At 44.5% G+C, this 19,069-nt stretch overlaps 1 protein-coding gene across 1 annotated transcript in view; it reads left to right on the top strand.

The window, feature by feature from the left end:
• UST (uronyl 2-sulfotransferase) overlaps window positions 1-19,069 on the top strand; it is a 296,705-nt gene that overhangs the window by 201,440 nt on the left and 76,196 nt on the right. Inside the window, exons 6-7 of the mRNA XM_077776157.1 lie at window positions 6,134-6,224; window positions 9,168-9,292. Of these exons, the coding sequence (XP_077632283.1) occupies window positions 6,134-6,224; window positions 9,168-9,292 (216 nt within the window). The remainder of the gene's footprint in view (window positions 1-6,133; window positions 6,225-9,167; window positions 9,293-19,069) is intronic.

Below are 19,069 nucleotides of genomic sequence, written 5' to 3'. Positions count from 1 at the left end.
TTTGGCTGCCCCGAGGCAAGTGCCCTCTCTGCTCTGGTTGAGGGGGTAGGCGGACGGATGGGACAGGACAGAGCACCCTGTACGCGCAGGGCCTGTGTTAACTCCCCATTGCCGCCGTGACGATTTACCGCGCGCTCAGCGGCCTCAACCACAATTGCTGCTGTGACATTTCTGTAGGTGAGACGTGTGGCATCGATCTCCCGGGCCGACATCAAGGTGTTGGCAGAGCTGCATCCCATTTTGGGGGGTCCAAAAGGAAGAGCCCCTTCCTCGTTCATTCGGGGAAGACAGAATCCATGTTCTGTGGTTGGAGGATTGAGATTCCGTTTTCTTGCTGGGGCTCCCACAAGCACCATTCCCATTTTCTAAAGGCATCTATGTTCCTTAAAATGTGGTCCCCTTTTCCCAAAGCAACTGGTGGTGATTTGAGCCCCTTACTTGCTACAGATCTCTCCTCCTTCTTCCATCTCATCCCTTTAACTCAGCTGAGGAGGTCACTCTACTTTGGAGGATTTGTGTGATTTAGTTGCACTCACCCTGGTAATCCAGAATGATCTCCCTCTTCATCGTGTCTGTAGAATCCCTTTTGCTACATGATATGCCATATTCAAAGGTACCAGGGATTAGGGTGTGGACATCCTCAGGGCCCATTATTCTGCCTGCCAGAGTGTCCCCAAGGACTCAGGTCCTAAAGAGACTGCAGAGGTGATGTGAGCATGACAGGCACTTGACCCGTCCCACCCATACGTGAGGGCCCTCCTCTGTTTTCCACTGTGACATGGCACCAAACTATGGCTACCTGCTTCTGGTCTTCAAAACCAAGAGTACAGTCACACATTCTGGTTTTTCTCCACACTAATGACTCATCCATCCATTCATCATTCATTTATTCAGTAAACATTGATAGTCCTTTCTGGATGTCAGGCACAATAATAGAAACTGGAGATAAAACATAGAGCAAAAATAGACTCAGTGTCTATCCTCATAGAGCTCAGAGTCCTTTGAGCAAGACAGGCATTAATCCCCACCACACAAATGCATGTGAAATAGTAACTGTATCACTTCCTACAATGCAGAGACATGGCACTGTCCAGGTATAGAATGAGGCAGTTGGCAAGTTGGAGGTCAGAGAAGTAAGATCTGAAGGGAAAGAGGAGAAGGAAGAACATCCAGACATAGGGAACAGCACATGCAAAGGTCCTGTGGCAGGAGGGAACACAGTAAGCCTAGAGGGAGGACAAGGGAGGCTGGAGCAGAGGGAGGACAGAAAAGCAGAGTCCAGTAAAGTGGGCAGGCGGAGGTCAGGCCCTATTAAAGAGCACTGGGGAGACACTCGGGATTTAAAGCACGGGAGGCATATTTACCTGGGATCCTGAAACTTATACATTTAAAAAAAAATGAGCTCACAAAATACAAAATAGAAAAGGACTCCAAGCATGTGGATAGAGGAGTTAGTTCAAGGCTAAATGCAGAGATCCAAGTGGGAGAGAAGTCAAGAAGCAAGTATTTATGGAGTATTGACCATGCACAAAGAGCAGTTCCAGTTTGGGGCAGGGGTGGGGAGGGGGGAGCATTTACAATGAGTGTCAAACCCCTCACTGTCCTTCTAGTTGTTAACAGCCTGGCCAGCAATGGAAGAACCAAGCCTGAAAAGCTTACCACCACCAAGGAGAGAGGGGATAGCTCAGTGCAGCACAGAAATTGTCATCGTCTGGGGCGTGTTTAATTGCAAAATAATGATGTAGACACAGTCTGAGAATTCAGGTGAGGAAGGCAATCTGGGAGAGTGGGGGTTGTTGGGGGAGGCTTCCTAGCCGAGGTGGGAGCTCAGTCTTTAAGGACAGATACAGATTAAGGCAGGGGTAAGGGTCAAGAGGGCCCCAGGAAGGAGTGTGTGCAAAAGAGCCTGAGGCTTGCTCTTTGGCGAGCCGCACAGCTTGGCCGAAGCAGAGGGTGTAGGGAGGCGAGGAGCTCCGGGACCTTAAAGCAGTTCTCCAGATGGCTCTGAGCCGGGAAGCAGTGCGCAGCCCTGATGGAAGGTCCCAACAGGGGCGTCAACCCCCAGGGCCGCCAGAGCACGGCCAGGTGCGTCCGCAGGCCACCTGTCGGCTGAGCTCCTCTGCTCCCGACACCCCGCCCCCACTGTGGGTCAGGGGACCCTGCAGCTGTCTCCTGGCTGGGGGCTCCGCTCTGCGCCCCTGCTGGGCCACGTTCACAAAGGTGATGGTCCCTGCCGCTGCTCATTGGAATCACCTGGGGAGAGCTTTCAACCCGATGCCTGCTGTCTCCTACACCCGGAGATTCTGGCCTAACTGATCCCGAGCGCAGCCTGGGCTTTGGGATTTCTTAGAAGCTCCGGAAGTGATGCCAACATGTAGCTAAGGTTGGAAATTGTGGAGGGTCACCGCACATCCATTACTGGCTGTGTTAGCAAGAGCTGTTCTCCCCCAGAGAAGCGCCGCCTGAATATCTTCTAGAGTCTTCCCTCCCGTGTCCTCCGCCCGTTTGGGAAAAGCTGTATTTGCCTTCCCCTCAGAAATGTCTCTACCTGTAAGGCTTGTATTTGGCCTGTGCAAATAAATGTCGTTAAAGAGTTTGATGGTATAATGCGAGGTTTGCTGTGTTTTCGAATACTTGTACCTGTGTTGTCAGGCTTTCTTCCAAATTGAAGTGGGTAGTATTTATTACACAGAAACCAAAGAGTGTATTATATGTACATTTAGCATCTCACCTTATAGAGCCCTGCTTCAGGCAGTAAAGCAGAGAGCGAGCACTTTGATGAATAAAATACTTGAGCATGAGGCCATCTCTCTTGCCACCTCTTCAAAGAGACATGTGTCACTGTCGAAATGGCAGCCAGTTTATACAAATACATATACGTGCTAAACCAAAAGACGTGGATAAATAGAACTACGCTTTAAATGCAATCCGGAAATGTTCTTTCAAATAATGTTCCCAAAATGTAGTCAGGGCACTTGCTAGTCAAAGAATTTAGGGAGTCAAGTTTTATATAAAGTGCAAAATTAATGGCTCAGTTGATCTGTGTTAAAATTTTGAATTTCGTACCCTGCATGTGTTTTGCGGAACCCAGCGCGCCTCTATAGTTGTCCTCAATTTGCTTTGCCAAATTGTAATATTTGTTCCGTGCCCAGCCGTTTTACATACACAGCATAAATTCCCCAAAGGCGGGATGACCTCCAAATGTGTTCTGAAAAATATTTTGCAAAGTTTGAAGACAGACAGGAAAAGTGAAAGTGTAAAACAGCTAAGAGATTTATTGGGCTCTCAGCTTAAATTCTAATTGCAAGTACTTATGAAAATGTCAATATTAACATGAAATAGCTGGCAGTTTCTCTAATAAATGTAAATTGAATTAGATGGTGTATAATTGGAAAAACGCTTGCTTTGCTCGGGCTCTCCCAAAACAAGCCTTAAAATGTGTTCGCTGCAGCACCCTTGCCCTCTAATGGCTGGAAATAGAAAGACAAACACTTCTGACGACACGGAGGATAGAAGGTAGGAGGAGGGCATGGCTGACCATTTGGCACCACATCTAGGTCCTCTTCCCAAAGCCTGGGGCACCATGTAGATGTTAGTGGGAGCATTTTCTGAAAAAGAGGTGGCTCGAAAGAGGCTGAGGGCTAGGGAGCCAAAAGCATGCCAAGTGCCTTTGTTCTTCAGAGCCATCTTCAGTAGAAGATGGTAAGACAGACACTTGATCTCTTGAAATGCAACAGGAAGGAAAAACTCACCTCCGAATACTAAAGATTTTTTTAAGCGTTTATTTTTGAGAGTGAGAGAGACAGAGCGTAAGTGGGGGAGGGGCAGAGAGAGAGGGAGACACAGAATCCATAGCAGGCTCCAGGCTCTGAGATGTTAGCACAGAGCCCGATTCAGGGCTCGAACCCACGGTCTGTGAGATCATGACCTGAGCCACCCCCGCGCCCCAAAATACTCAGGATTTAAGTGCCTGGGAAAGTTACAGAATAAATAATCAAGCCTGGAGACTGGGATGCTCTTAGCTCGAATTAGTTTTGTAAGCACACTTAACAAACTACTTGAGTTCCCTTTTATGAGTGACTAATGAGTGTCGCAGACAGGGTAGAACCAGTAAATGTGGTTTGGTGGGAATTTAATAGGAAGTTTGATCTTATTCCGCATGACACTTGCATTGATCTTCTAGGAATACAGCCAGGAATGAATGGGACAGGTGAGGGATGAACTGGCTACAAACTCATGCACAGACGTGTAGGCAGAGACCATCTTTTCTCTGACCCTAAATTCATGAAGATATTCATGGTTAAATGAAAGAAATTTAACCAAAGCCTACTCAATTTCACAACGAGTAAAGATTTATAAAAATGGCCCTGTATTTAACTGGACAAAGTAGCAACACAATGGAATTGTACCGACATTCATGTACTCATCTCCTTTTGCATGAAAGAGGAAGTGACAGTGCTATGAATTTATAGTGAAGATGGCTGCCTGTTTGACCCCTGCAGTTTTAAGCGCTCACTTCCAGATTTTGAAATAAACTCCCCTCTTGGAGGACACTTGGTAGAAAGAATCAGCAGGTGTACAAAAGAAAGTTCTCAATTTCAACAGGAGACCGAGGAAACTTTGATGACAATAAAATCTCAGATCTAACAATGGCATTCTCTGATCGCTATTAGTAAAAACAATGTGCGATTAAGAAAAGTGATCTAATCTAAGACGGTAAGGTTGGCCTCAGCCAACTTTGATTGCTGATAATCTTTATTTCTCCAGTAATTATTACTTAGTGTGGATTATAGATATAGATTTTTTTTTAATGTGTATTGCTTCTTAAATCCTACAAATTATTTCATGGTGATCTATGTCTTATCTTTTTAAATAACATGTAATTCTATAGAAGATAGGACAATCTCTTTTTTCTTTAGATTTATTTATTTATTTATTTTGGGAGAGAGAGTACAAGTGGGAGAGGGTCAGAGAGAGAGAATCCCAAGCAGGCTCTGCACTGACAGCACGGAACCCAATGAGGGGATTGAACTCACAAACCGTGAGATCATGACCTGAGCCCAAACCAAGAGTCAGACGCTTAATCGACTGAGCCATCCAGGCGCCCCGCATAATCTCTTCTTTTGATTTTAGCACCATCACAGCTCTGTGGCCAAAACTCAGGGTAAATTTCAGTACATACTTAATAACAGATACAAACATATACAGAGTAGCAATGCCATTGCTTCTCTTTTCCACTAGCATGAGAAACTTCAGTGTAGTTTGCACACCTACAATGTACCAGGCACTGTGATGGGAATAGCTGTACCCAGACGGGCATCTGTCCCTACTTCCTGCCTCTGCCACACACAGAAATGCCATATTCCACTCTCAGCGAGTGTGATACTGTTTAGTCACCCAAACAAGAAACTCTGGAGTCACCCAGGGAACTCTGGGGGATCGTTCCCTGATCCCCCAAGCCTGCGCAGTTAACAGCCAACGTGGCCTGAAGTCCTTCCGAAAGCAGAGCCTGAGTTAAGAGTGAAGGGCCTGGGTGTGGGAAGTTGGACAGCCATCCCAGGGAATGGGCGTGAGGTCCTGGGGAGAGAAACAGGGAAGGAGGGAAGGCCAGCAGAAGGCTGTGGCCTCACGTTGGTCGCTCCCTTGGAAACCTAGACCCCAGCCTGCCAGGACTCTCAGAGGACCGTGTAGCAGAGCCGTAAACAGGGGAATGACCCTGTCAGATTCACACACCGGACACTGTGACTATGGACTGTAGTCATTCACTTACAAAATCAGGGCGTGGAATTCACCCTATTTTTTTCTGCTTAGGGAAAGAACAAGGGGCGCATTCATGCAGCGGTTTCACCGTTGGTTGTCCGGTTTGCCCCTTAGCTCCCTCACATCTGGGCTTGCACACGGGAGTGCCAGGCGGGCTCCTGGGGGCATAGCACAGAGAACAGAAAGCTGGGGCAAGGCCGCTCTCAGGTTACCTCTGGGTGAATCTGTGTGAAACAGTATCACGCTCACTGAGAGTGGAAGCGGAGCCTGGGTCAACGGCTAGAGTAAAAAGCGGCCATGAGGATGGGAGGTAGCACAAGCGTGTCCACTCAGCTGCCAAGCCGGCTGGTTCTTGCTCCTTGACTTCTTTCAGATGCGCCTCCATCAGGGGTCGGCGGTAAGCCCTCGTCCTTTCTCATCTGGATATCTGCAAACACCTCAGAGACTCAACCAACCTGCCTCCAGTTCATCTTCCAACCCATAGTCATAGTGTCCAGTGTGCAAATCCGACATCCAAAGCCATTCCCTGCTTATGGCTCTCCTACGTCTTTCTGTTCTCCAGATGTAAGGGGTTTTATATCTATCAGCAGTATTCAGTATTATTTAACCAATAAACGTCACAACTGCATGTGAATCTACAATTACGTCAATAAAAACTTCCGTGAACAAATGCATCACAAGCCAATACATCGCAAACCAATAGAGAAGGGAGAGGTTAATCACTACATGCATAGTATAAGAAAAAAGGAAATGAGAAGGAGTCAGTTCTGGAAAGAGGATGTGAGAATCATGGCTTGATTAGCATTTATTTGGGAAAGCAGTAAGTCAAGGCTAGATTGGTCCAGAGTATTGAGAGTCTGTGAGAATCAGAGAAGGGACTTTAGAATTCATCGCAGAAGATTGGAATCACCAAGCTGCTGCTGCTGCTGCTGCTGCTGCTGCTGCTTTTTTTTATTTCTGAGAGAGAGAGAGAGAGACAGTGTGAGCAGGGGAGGGTCAGAGAGAGAGGGAGACACAGAATCCGAAGCAGGCTCCAGATTCTGAGCTAGCTGTCAGCACAGAGCCTGACATGGGGCTCGAACCCACGAACTGTGAGATCATGAGCCATCCAGGTGCCTTTGGAGTCACCAAGCTTCTTGAGCAAGAAAGTGAGTATCACGGTGTGAGATGCTGTCTCTGAGTTGTGTGCTATACGTACAAGGACCTTCTTCACTCTGAAGCTATTTAAAAAAAATTCTCCCAGGGGGGTTGATGTAGTTCATCTTGTTTAAATTAAAATCTTTGATTCATCTGGAGTTTATCCTGCCGTCAGGTGTAACATATCAATCCAGCATCTTTTCCCCCCAGATAGCTAACAAATTATCCTAATAACTTTAATAGAATAATAGATCTTTTCCCCACCAATCTGAAGTGTCGCTTTTAGCATATAATATGGTTTTGCCGGGGCCTATTTTTTTATTTTTAGTCTTGTTTCTTTCATCTGTGTCTTTAGGTGCAGTAGCATGCTGTTACATATCTAAAAAGTTCTCATTCTTCTTTTCCCTCAACTGTCCTGGGTCTTTATTTTTGTTGATTTTTCCATAAGAGCTTTCAGAGCCTCTTCTTCAGCTCCCCTCCTCTTCACACATATGCCCAGAAAACCCTATCGTTACTTGCTGGGTTTACATTAAATTTTAGATTAACATATAGAGAATTGGCATCTTTTTGTACAGTCTTATTATTTGAGAATGCATTTTGCTTTTCCATTTGTTCAAACTTCTGTCATAGCCCTTGAGAGTATTTTTAAAGTGCCTTCATTTAGATCTTGCACCGTGAAATTTATTTCTAGGTTATTTTATCTTTTTTGTTGTTGCTATTTTGGCATAGTGTTATTACTCTTATTAAATTCTGTATGTTATTTTTCACTCAGCCAACTCACTCAGTTCTCTCTTACTGTTTCTCAATAGATTTTGGGGAAATTCTTTTCACTTACCAGATAAAATTGTATCCTCCAGCTAACAATGATATTTTTCCTTTTTTCTAGTTTTTATAGATTTCATCCAATTGTTTTTGTTCATACTCTAGAACAGTGCTAAATATATTGGTGATAAAAATTGGTTTCTTCTAAAAACCAGATAATTGAAGTAAAAATCAAATCACTATTGTCAGTGTTTGATCATTTCTACTTTTTTTTCTACTGAAGTATAATGTTTAAGATCTAAGCTGTTTGGAATATCATTTCAGGAAGAGTATGAGCAGCATAAATCCTTTTTTAAGATTCATTTTAATGTTTATTTTTTGAGAGAGGGAGAGACAGAGCACAAATGGGGGAGGGGCAGAGAGAAAGGGAGAGAGAGAGAATCCCAAGCTGCTGACAGTTAGGAGACCAACGAAGGGCTCGAACTCACAAACTGTGAGATCATGACCTGAGCTGAAGTCGGATGCTTAACCGACTAAGCCACCCAGGTGCCCCTAAATCTGTTTTTAAGTTTAGTTAGTTGTTTTTGAAAGAGAGAGAGTGCACGAGCAAGTTGGGGAGGGGCAGAGAGAAAGGGAGAGAGAGAGAATCCCAAGCTGCTGACAGTTAGGAGACCAACGAAGGGCTCGAACTCACAAACTGTGAGATCATGACCTGAGCCGAAATCAAGAATCAGTTGTTTAACCAGGTGAACCACCCTGGTGCCCCAGCAGCATGAATCTTAATATCTAATGACAGAAAAGCCTGAGGAAAAGACAGTATTTTTCTAACCCTTCACCATTAGATGTCATTATTGGTACCACCACCATCTAGTAGCCAGAACAGCTGCATTCTCAATAGCCTGTTTCTCTGGCTCTGTGAGGGAAAGACAACATCCTAGGGGTAAATTCAGTGTTAGAGTCCCTTCTAGAAGTCTCTGGACTGGATATGACTTTGTTTCTTTTCCCAAGGGTGTGGTTTTCCCCAAGTCAGTTCCTCAGTGACCACATTTGATAACTTGTAATAAATGCAGAATACACACTCATTCACAATTTCGTACAAAGGAGACATGAAAAACAACTAGAGGCTGAGGGTAGAATCAGGTACCCATTTTCCTTTGCCTTTCGTTCTGAACAAATGTAAAAATGAAGTGTTGCCTGATCAGATCATCTTTGGCGAGGTGGGACCCATCTCTGACACCGAGCCACAGGTCTCCCCAATTTCTGTTGTACAGTTTTCTTTGACTTCCTGCGGGGCTGCTACAAAGGGACCAGAAAGTCCTCCGATACAAACCGGAGCACACCTGACTTCAGAAAGGCAAGGTCTCTTTGATCAGGACCCAGTACTTTGAGCAGCGCTCGATCCATTTAAGTACAAATATGGAAGGAAATAAGCCCAGAACCTTGAGAGGAACCTTGACTGTGGACCCTTGGGTGGATGATGTTTCTCACTGAGGTTTGGGCTTGAGAAGCTCTGTGGGACGGCTTCAAAGTGACCCGCGCTTCCTGCCATGCTCCGTCTCAGCCCCGTGTGGTGGACGAGCATGCCAGGAGCCGAGACTGCTATGTCTCCTTTACTTCTGGAAAGGAAGTTGAAGTGAGAGAATAAATCCCCTCACTTGAATTGTTTTGACTTAATATGTTTCTGAGACTTCAGCTGTGTCATTTCCGGCTGCTCCCCATCATTCTCTTCAGATCATTAATATAAACTAGTGTTGCCTCTCACCATTACGTGCGAGTCCCAGATGTGGAAGCCTCGGTGGCTCTTCCTTTATTTTGAACCATGAGTTCCTTTCCCAGCCCTTCACGGATGGGCCCCTCCTGTCTCCCCATGTTTCTTTCTTTCTGCTGATCCTTGGGCCCTGGGGCTTCATCAGGTGCTCATTTCCAGCCTTCCTTGCGTAGCCTAGAAGGGCTTGCTGCGGTCACTCTCGTACATCTCGCCAAGCTTATTTTTGCCAAATCTGATCACTTATGTATTTAAAACTTTTGAATAGTATACATATATCACCCATCTACAATAATCCTGATTCAAAAAAAAATTCTCCATCCATCCAGTCCAGTCTGCACTGAGATCCTTTTGATTTTTCCTTTGGAATGCCTTCTCCGCTGTCCTCAGCCCCTCTCCACCGCTCCTGCCCACACCACGGCCTTGAATTTCTCCCCCCCTGCAATAGCTCCCTCACAAACCTCCTTTGAAGCCACATTCCCTCCCTTGCACCTTGCTTGGTGCTGCGGGACCAGTTGTCCAAAGCAGCCCTTCACGTCAGCATTCAGTCCCATTCTCGACAAGCTGGGTGACTCCCGTCTTCTGGGATGAATTCGAAAGTCCGTTTATGTCCCTCCACCCTTGACTTCCCACTTTCCCAAACAAACACTAATCAAGCCAGGGTGCCCCCAGCCCCTCCCCAGACAGGCTCATGCGCATTTCCACCCTCTCCCTTATGTTACTCCCCTAAACTGGAGAGCCTCCTTCTGTTTTCTCTCTTCGTCCATTTCCTAGTTATCCCGCAACATTTCACCTCTAGTCTCTCTTGATTCCGGCCTTGGGGTGCTGTCCCTTTTCTAGAATTCCAGTTACTTGCGTGTTCTTTTTCTGTCACTTCCTCCTAAGTTCACCTCCATTCCAGGTACTGTTAAGCACTTGAATACTTAATTTGATCCTCACAACCCAATCTTAGGAGATTATTATATTATTATGCTCTCATTTTACAGATGAGAAGCCTGATGTTCAGAGAGGTTAAGACTTAAGTTAACATCCCTTAAGTGATGAAGCTAGGATTCAAACTCAGGCAGTCTGGCTCCAGAGGACATGTTCCTAACCACCAGGCTGACCTGCCCCTTTCTGTTCTACGTGACTCTCTCCTTGTTCTCTTTGTCCTTCTCGAGCCTAACTGCCAGGTCCTGAAGGGCAAGCATTATCTCCTCTGCTTTGTGTACACCCGGTTCACTGCTCCCTGGAGCCCATTGTGTAGGAAGCTCTGAAGCCCTTTGCACTTGCAGAGAACTATCTGTCTTACCAGCATTTCTTCATCTACAGAATAACAATAAAAAACATGGTCTAGCACATGGTAAGTGCTCAGAGAACATTTGTTGGATAACTGAATATTTGATGGATTCACAGTTCAATAAGTATATGATCAAGTCAGTGCATTCTTCTTAAGCTTTTCCTTTCACAGAAATTTGCGTATCTGTATTCTATGGACAAGCCTTCTAGTTGTTTCCAGGCCACTGCCAAAGATTAAGCTGGGCTTTTTCCTAAATAAAATGGATGCTTTGAGGCTCTCCACAAAGTTAGTTGTTGCCTCTATGGATCCAAAGGGTTTGGGAGCTCATGTCTCCCTTAGAGCTGATGAAATTAAGTTCTGTGCATTTAATTAAACTAATATTTTAGTATCAAATAAAGTACCAAAAGGAGACCCCGTTAGATTTAGCCACCTAACAAACAGTACTTTTGAACTTGAGGTCTATAGCGCTTGCTTATTTATGAGTAAATAAAATGGTATCTGTTTGACAAATTTTAACATTTCACTTTCAGAAATCTTTATGAGAAAGTTTTTCCAAACTGAAGGAAGCCATTGTTTGTTCTATACCCTATGCCGGAAAACTGCTTTGGTCTCCACGTTTCCTCCAGTGTGGATTTATCTAAAACATTAAAACATCTCATCTAATTCTCTCTATATGTTATTGTGAGTTATTGCGAATCAGGCTTCTGCAGAGCACGGTCTCTATTGACTTTACTTACAAAGCCACATTTAGCATTTTGAATTTTAAAATTCAGTCACAATAAATGATTTTACATCAAGGGCTGAATTAACACCGAGTTTTCAAAGGGCTTTTCTTTTGAAAAATTCAAAGCACCTCATTAAGTCTACCATCTTCTAAAAATGTGTTCTCCAAGATAGCCTTAGTAGTCTCATTTTGCAAATGACAAAGTTGCGGCAAGACGCAATTAAATATCTTTACCAGGGTCTACGCGAGCGGAGTCACACAGGGCAGGCCCTTCACTTATGATCAAGCCGTCATTGGCTAATTAGAAGAAGAGGCCCTAAAAACCCAGGCAGGAAAATGATCAGCAAGAAGGAAGCCAAATGTAAGAAAAGGATTTGTCATCAGGTCTCTTTTAACGTGGGATCCCATGGACTTGAGAAGAGGGGGAAAAAAAACCCATAAAACAAAAAACCAGACCTCTTTTAAGCCATAGTACTTAAAGGTAGAAAAGATACATGGAGGTTATCTCCTCTCACCCACTCATTTGAGTGGTTAGGATGAGTGGGAAGGTCAGTACCTTGGGTGGAGTTAGCCCTCACTGTGCTGCTGTTATGGCAGAGGTGAAGGCCAGCTGGGTGTTTAGCAGAAAAAGTGAATTTAGGAAATAGAGTGTCAGAAGCAAACTCTGAAGTGCAGGAGCATCTAAAAGGGTGTACGCTGAGTTCTGAAACAAAATTATAAAGCTCAGAAATGATTGTCATCTCCTAAACTTTTCCAACCGCCCGTTCACCAGCGTACTTACTGTAATCCATACCTGTCCAGAAACAGAGGACACAGTCATTTCAAGATGGTCACATCCCCATGGTAGAGCTCTGTGTCTCCCCACATGCGTGTACACGTGCTCATGAGCACACTCAGGGACGAAAAATAAAAGTGTTTTCTTTTTAAGCTAAGCTCTTCTTCCTGGGTCCTTTCCTCTAATTATAAATAAGCCTGGTGGGTCTGGCGTTTTGTTACCAACATCTTTGAACAGACCTACCCATCTGCAACGGATTATGTACATGTGCATAAAATGATCGGACTATTTATATTCTAATGTGGTTAATTCATTCTTTCTTTCTTTCAACAAATACTCAGCACCTACTCTGTAGCCAGTGCTTTGGCAGATACTGGGAATACAATAATGAAAAACACAGATGTGGTTCCAGCCCTCATAGAGTATATAATCTATCAGGGAAAACAGGCATTAAGCATGTAACAGGGAGAGGTGATCTGGCTGTGGGAACAGTTTGTGCGTAGGTCAAGAGTCTCAGGAAATAGGAGAATCTCATATGGATGGAGTTTAAAAAGCAGAGTACAAGAGTGTGATATGGAGATAAACAAGTGGGCAGGAGTGAGATCAAAAACAGCCTAGGTATGTGGGCCTTTATGCTGAAGACAATGAAAAATCATAGATTGAATTGTGGTTGGGTGTGGGGTTGAAGGGAGATGACATGATAGGATTTGCATTTGAAATCTTGTGCAAGGGGAAGATGCCTGAAGCAGAACAAGATAAATTATTTTGGTGTGGAACAGGATTGTCATGGCAGAGGAGCCCAAGAGGAATCGATAGATTAAGACACATCTATAAGGTACAATCAACACACTTCATGAGTGACTGGACATGAAGGAGGAAGAGGAGTTAGGAAGATTCTAGGTTTCTGGCTGGAGCAATTCAATGGATAATGTTGCTGAGGGTGGGGAATGAAGGAACAGAGGGCCAGGAAAACCAAGTTCTGCCATAGGTATGCTGAATTTCAGATGCCTGAAGTATATGTGATGGGGACATCCAACAGGCAGAAGAGGGGCTGGATGTATGGAATTGGAAGTTATCAGGATCTGGAGAGAGGGTAATTAATCCACTAAAGTATATATTCCATAAGGGACTAAAAGTTGTTGAATTGAAGCCAGGGGGTGAAATTAAGCCTGAGGATAAAAGAACCTATGGATCACCCAATTTCTAGGACTCGTTGAAGAGTTGGAAGCAAAGGAAGCTAAGCAAGAGTCCTTAAGAAGAGGAAAACATAGAGATGTGATATTACAAGATCAGAGGAAAATAGTTTTCATTGTTGGAAGTTTCTAGGAGGGGAAACAAAATGAAACTAGAGAAGTGCAGCCATCTTGGATATAGCAAGATAGCAAAGGCAAGTCATCTTGGCAGGAATAGTTTCCATATAGTGATAAGGGTAGAGGCCAGATGAGCTTGAGTGGAGGGCAGGAACGACATGGAAGAGTAGAGACAGTGAAGGAAAGGGCTAATCTGCATTGTCCTGGTGGGACGTGCAAAGGCACACCCAGGTTGGTAGCCACTGTCTTTCCTAAAGAGGATGTTCTCTTTCAGGATCACTTACCAGGGGAAGAGGTAGGTCCTCAAAAACTAAAGGGTAAGAGAATCCCATATCACTCCTTTTAAAAAAAAAAATGAACTCTTATTGAGCACTCACTACATACAAAGTCCAAAGTGATTAGCAGGCTGAGGTCCTCCAAGATGAGATTGGACATGCAGAGATTTATTGGAAGAAATGCCTGGGGGTGGGGGGAAGGAGCTGGGAAAAGCCACAAAGAACAGAGAAAGAAGAATTGGGTAGGCAGAAGCTTGGACTACAATGCAGTTCCAAGAAAGTTTTGGTCAGGCCAATGGGGAATCCTCAAGCCAAAGTCACTCATCAGAGGAGTCCTGCATCTTGCAGGAAAGGGTGTCATAGTCTGTTTGCTACACTCAATCTTCGGTTTGAGAGCAGCCCATGGGAAGCATGGCCTTGGCACAAATGAGGGGATAGGTTCAGAGCAAAACATCTGGGGCCATTGGTCACTTAGGCTCCCTGTAGCAGGAAAGATTCATAGCTGCCACACATACATTATCTCACTTAATCTGTACACCGTCCCTCTAAGATAGATGTCATCATGCCCATTTCACAGATGAGACACCACGTTAAGTAATTTGCCTAGGTTCAAACACCTAGTAAGAGGCAGAGACTCAATTTCAACCAGTGGGATGATGGAGCTGCCTCAGGCTGGCTCTGAGCAATTGTTAAACTTTCAGAAATTGTGCTATTCAGTTGACATCAAGATGATAGCTTGAATTTGGCCATGATAGGAGCACTTACACCGTGGAATTCTGCAAATGCTACAAATCCGGCCCCTGTTTGTGTGTTTTCCTGGACAGGTGGTCAGTATACACTCATCAACACACCACTGATTTGAACCCAGGTCATCTGACTAGAGCTGCCCCTCCTACCTCTATGTGACGTGCAGTCGCCTTAATGATTTCTGACGCATTTCTGACACGGGCAATTCCGTAAGCCGCCCTCCTTCCTCTGAATCCCTGTGGATTCAGGGATGTCAGGTTGTCAGGCCCTGTGTTTGGCACTTCCCTGCATCCCTTCATCACCTTCATCACCGTTGTGTGCCCCGGCCCCTCCCAGATAGAACATTTCTCTAGGACAGAGAGAGAAATCGTCTTACGCCTCCTGTATCCCCAGCTGCCACTCACCACCGCACCAGTCAATTGATATTTGCTGCCAAAGTTGGTGTTGATATACCTACACACATCTATTGATAATTAGGGAATGGTGACATCTCTAAAATGATATAAAATGTGCTCAGAACATTTGCATCTGTTACCACTCATAGTTCCAGAATCTTACATTTACAAAGGCAGATACTACTGGAAAGTGTGTCTCAACCTTAAGATGACCTTTTAAGAGAACTGTAACATCCATTACAGCCCAGTGATGTGGTTTGTATGCTTCCTGCCTACTCCCACCCACACACCGGCAGATATATTAATTACCTGCCTGCCTGGCCACTGGCAGCTTGTGAAATTGTTTATCTTCCCAGCTCTGCACTGTCCAGCCTGGGAAATAAAGTATGCGTGCCGCCTGGAAGGAGGGAGTCCTGAGACTTCTCTCATCGTGTTGTGCACCCCAGTGTCTGAGAGCCCCAGCGTCTGTATAGAACCCCAGAGAGGTGAGGATGAAAGGAGTCTCCCCAGGGCACCCAGGCCACTTCTAAAAATACTTTCTTGAAGGGCGCCTGAGTGGCTCAGTCGGTTGAGCATCCGACTCTTGATTTTGGCTCAGGTCATGATCGCAGGGTTGTGGGATCAAGCCCTGAGTCTGGCTCCAATGAAAATGAAAAAAAAAAAAAAGACTTTTTTGAGGGCCTACTCTATGGCAGGCCCTTTTCTTAGCACTTGAGAAACATGAGCAAATGGAAAAATATTGCTACTGCAGTGGGGCTGACATCTGAGTTTCAACCCTTGTTTCAATCCTCTTGACCTTCACTGCATGTGTATGTGTTCATTCATCCAACATGGCTTCATTTGGCCACCAGGCCTTGAGCATTTGCTGTGTGTCAACTCAGTGCTTCTGGGAGGCTGGGGCTGCAGAAGAAGATAGACTGTGTTCCCGGAATCCAGTTTAAGGGGAGAGGCAGACGCGTAGCCCTTGGGTTGTGGCACCTGACTGGTCTCTATGAGAATCAGCAGATGAGTGAGGAGGTCCCGTCCATGAGGCTTCCTCAAGGAGGTGTCGCCTGAGTTGAGTCTTGTGGGATGAGTAGAAGCAAGACAGACAGGGCATAGCCTAGAACAGCTTGGTGCACAGAGGAAATGAAAGGCAGTGAAGGTAGCTGGGGTATAAAGTCTGAGGCAAGAAGTAGCAAGAATGGAAGCCCAAGATAGACTTGGGCAAGGCCTGCATCATGTATCCATTCACTAGTTTATTCCATTTATTAAAAAAAAAAAAAAACCCACTACAAACAGCCCCCCCCCCCAATACCTTGAAGTCCACCTTTGATCTTCTCTGAAAGGTAGGAAGCCTGAGGGGGCATTTCCCTGGTCTCTGTCCTGAAAAGGGAGACCTACAGGATGACCACTCTGTCCCACGCTCCCTGCTGCCTCCCAGCCACACCCCCGCCCATTCCACTTCTCCGTTTTGTCTCAGCCTCCTTCCATTTCCAAACCCACCCTTCAGGGGAGACTTTGGCCTGGTCCCAGGGATGCCCCTCCTCCTCACTGCCCTCTCTTTCCAGTAATTCACTGGTAGCTCACTGGCCCTCAGGCGGCAGCTCAGAGCCTGGCTCTCTCCTCTGCATCCCGACAGCCCAGTACCAGTCACACTGAGTGAGCCAAGCAATGAGCTTTGCAGCTGCCTCTGCTCCTTCTGGAATCGCCCTCCTGGAAATGTGGGAGCCTCGTCAGTCCTGTCAGCCAGTAAAAATAGGATAATAGATGTTCAAAGACTTTGAAAAGACAAGAAGTATAATTCATAGTATTTTTGTTGTTACCATCTGAGGCCCTGAGACCTCTGAAGACACCATTTCTGGCTTTGTGGGAGCTTCTCGAGGATGGAATTCATTGACTTCAGAAAGGGCCCTCTAACTAACAACTTTGGTTAAAAAGTTTTAAAGGTTCAAAAGGAATGAGGACAAGCAAGGGAGGGAAGAACTGGGAATGAAATGTTGAAGTCAGAAATTTCAGGGCCTTCGTCTTTGAAGGAGGTAGCTAAGCCACAATAGAAATCCAAGTCCGGGGTCTCAATGACCTTTCATAGACTGCATTAGCATTTTACCAACACTTATAGACTGATTTGGCAGATGGCTGGAACATTAAAGAAAAAAGGTAAGACTGCTGCCAAAATAAATGAAAAACAAAAGCAATTGGCCTTCGTCCCTATTCGGATAAACCGAAAACAGCTTGGATTGCGTTAGCAGAATCTACCTACAGCCAATGGGGGTAACATGTGTCCCCAAGTCTGTTAAGTGTGACATAGTCATGTCAAAGACATAGACATAGTCATAGACCTAGAAAGACCTCAGTCTTTCCAGGTAAACACATCACTCTATAAATTAAGGCAGCCACATTCACTCTTCACAAAGGGGACCCTAGAAAACTTGCTCAGTCTCCTTTGAGAAGCTGAAAGCACTGTCTGATTTGCATGCCTCTTTCTCAAATTTAAGAGTTAATAAAAAGATGCTAGCTTGTATAGTAAATAACAAACTTTCCTGAGCTTTTGGGGAATCAAATCAGTTTTACTTTATGAATTCCATTCCTCCCCATTTGTAATTTAAATGGAAGAACATCTAAGTCAGTGAAAATCCTACTAAAGAAACATTGGCCTCTGCATGAAGAAATCTCACTTATAAATATTTTTTTAAAAGGGTATAATGTAAGAAAGTTCAAAGACTTTTGCTTCCTTTGTTCTTTTTAATATTTTATTTGGACTTTGGCATTACAGTCAGGACAATCCACACGCAGTGAGACAAATAAGCTTTTATATAAAAAATACTAGAGGGGTGCCTGGGTGGCTCACTTATTTAAGTGTCTGACTTTGGCTCGGGTCATGATTTCCCGGTTCGTGAATTCAAGCCCTGCATCAGGCTCTGTGCTGACAGCTCAGATTCTGTGTCTCCCTCTCTCTCTGCCCCTCCCCTGCTCGCTCCAGCTCTGTCTTTGTCTCTCAGAAATAAACATAATTTTTTTTTAATACTAAAAAGGGCTATGCCTTTTTTCTTTATTTTTATATGTTTTCTATATTTTTCTCTTTATTATATTTTATAATCTTTACATCTTTTATTTTAAAATATTTATATTTGTGTAACAGATTCATGGTTGCTCTTTATTTTCCTCACTTTGCTTAACTATATATTCTATCATGAACAAAATATTGATTTTGTAGTAAATAAAAATAATTGAAGAGGAAGACTAAAGTTTGACACAGATGAGATCTTTCTTTCTCTTAAAATTAAATGGGTAAGCAAATCAGTGTATTAAAATCGAGAAGCCAAAGAAAACGTTTCACTGATAAGTTGGCTGGATGGTGGGTTTCCATGTAGCTATTTGACCTCTCTCACATGACACCAGAGTGTTTTCATGGATAAAACTACAATCCCAGATATTCATCCTTTCAGATTCATACTTTCCATCTCAGCCCACAGAAGCTTTCCTTCAGGGAATTTGCAGAAGATTCTGCAAATTATTGTTTCCTTGGGCTTCTTTTTGTGGAAGCCAGTAGGGAAGAGACCATCCCCAGACCCTCGGAATGTTGCCAAGAGGCTATTTATTGATTGAGACATTCTTTTAAAGTGACGACCTCTTTCTAAAACAATTTTGATTGAATAATGAGACTAGCTGCGAACCATAATATTTGTAAGGCACAAATACTGAAGTCCTTAGTGATATTCTGTCAAGAGTGTCAACTAGAAATGGAAAGAGGAAAGAGCTTGCTAAGTAGACTCAGCAGGACCTAGAAGCTGCCAGTACTTTCTCATTCACTCGAGAAACACTAGCTGAGCATCTCCTCGGGGCTGGATACTCTTCCAAGCCCAGAGACTCAGCAGGACCTAGAAGCTGCCAGTACTTTCTCATTCACTTGAGAAATATTAGCTGAGCATCTCCTCGGGCCTGGATACTCTTCTAAGCCCAGAGACAGCAGTGAATGAGACAAAAATCTGTCTCTCTCGGAGCTGATATCCTAGTGAGGTGAACCGATGGCAACCAACCAAATACACAAATAATATATATAGTATTTCACATAGTGATAATGGTCCATGGATAAATTCTAGGAAAGTCTGTGAGCTCCAGTAGAGGAAAAAGGTACATCTTTATTTTCACCAGCTCAGA

The sequence above is a fragment of the Crocuta crocuta genome, unplaced genomic scaffold, assembly GCF_008692635.1.
Source record: "Crocuta crocuta isolate KB4526 unplaced genomic scaffold, BGI_CrCroc_1.0 scaffold25, whole genome shotgun sequence".
NCBI lineage: Eukaryota > Metazoa > Chordata > Mammalia > Carnivora > Hyaenidae > Crocuta > Crocuta crocuta.
This window is presented reverse-complemented; position numbering and strand designations above follow the sequence as displayed.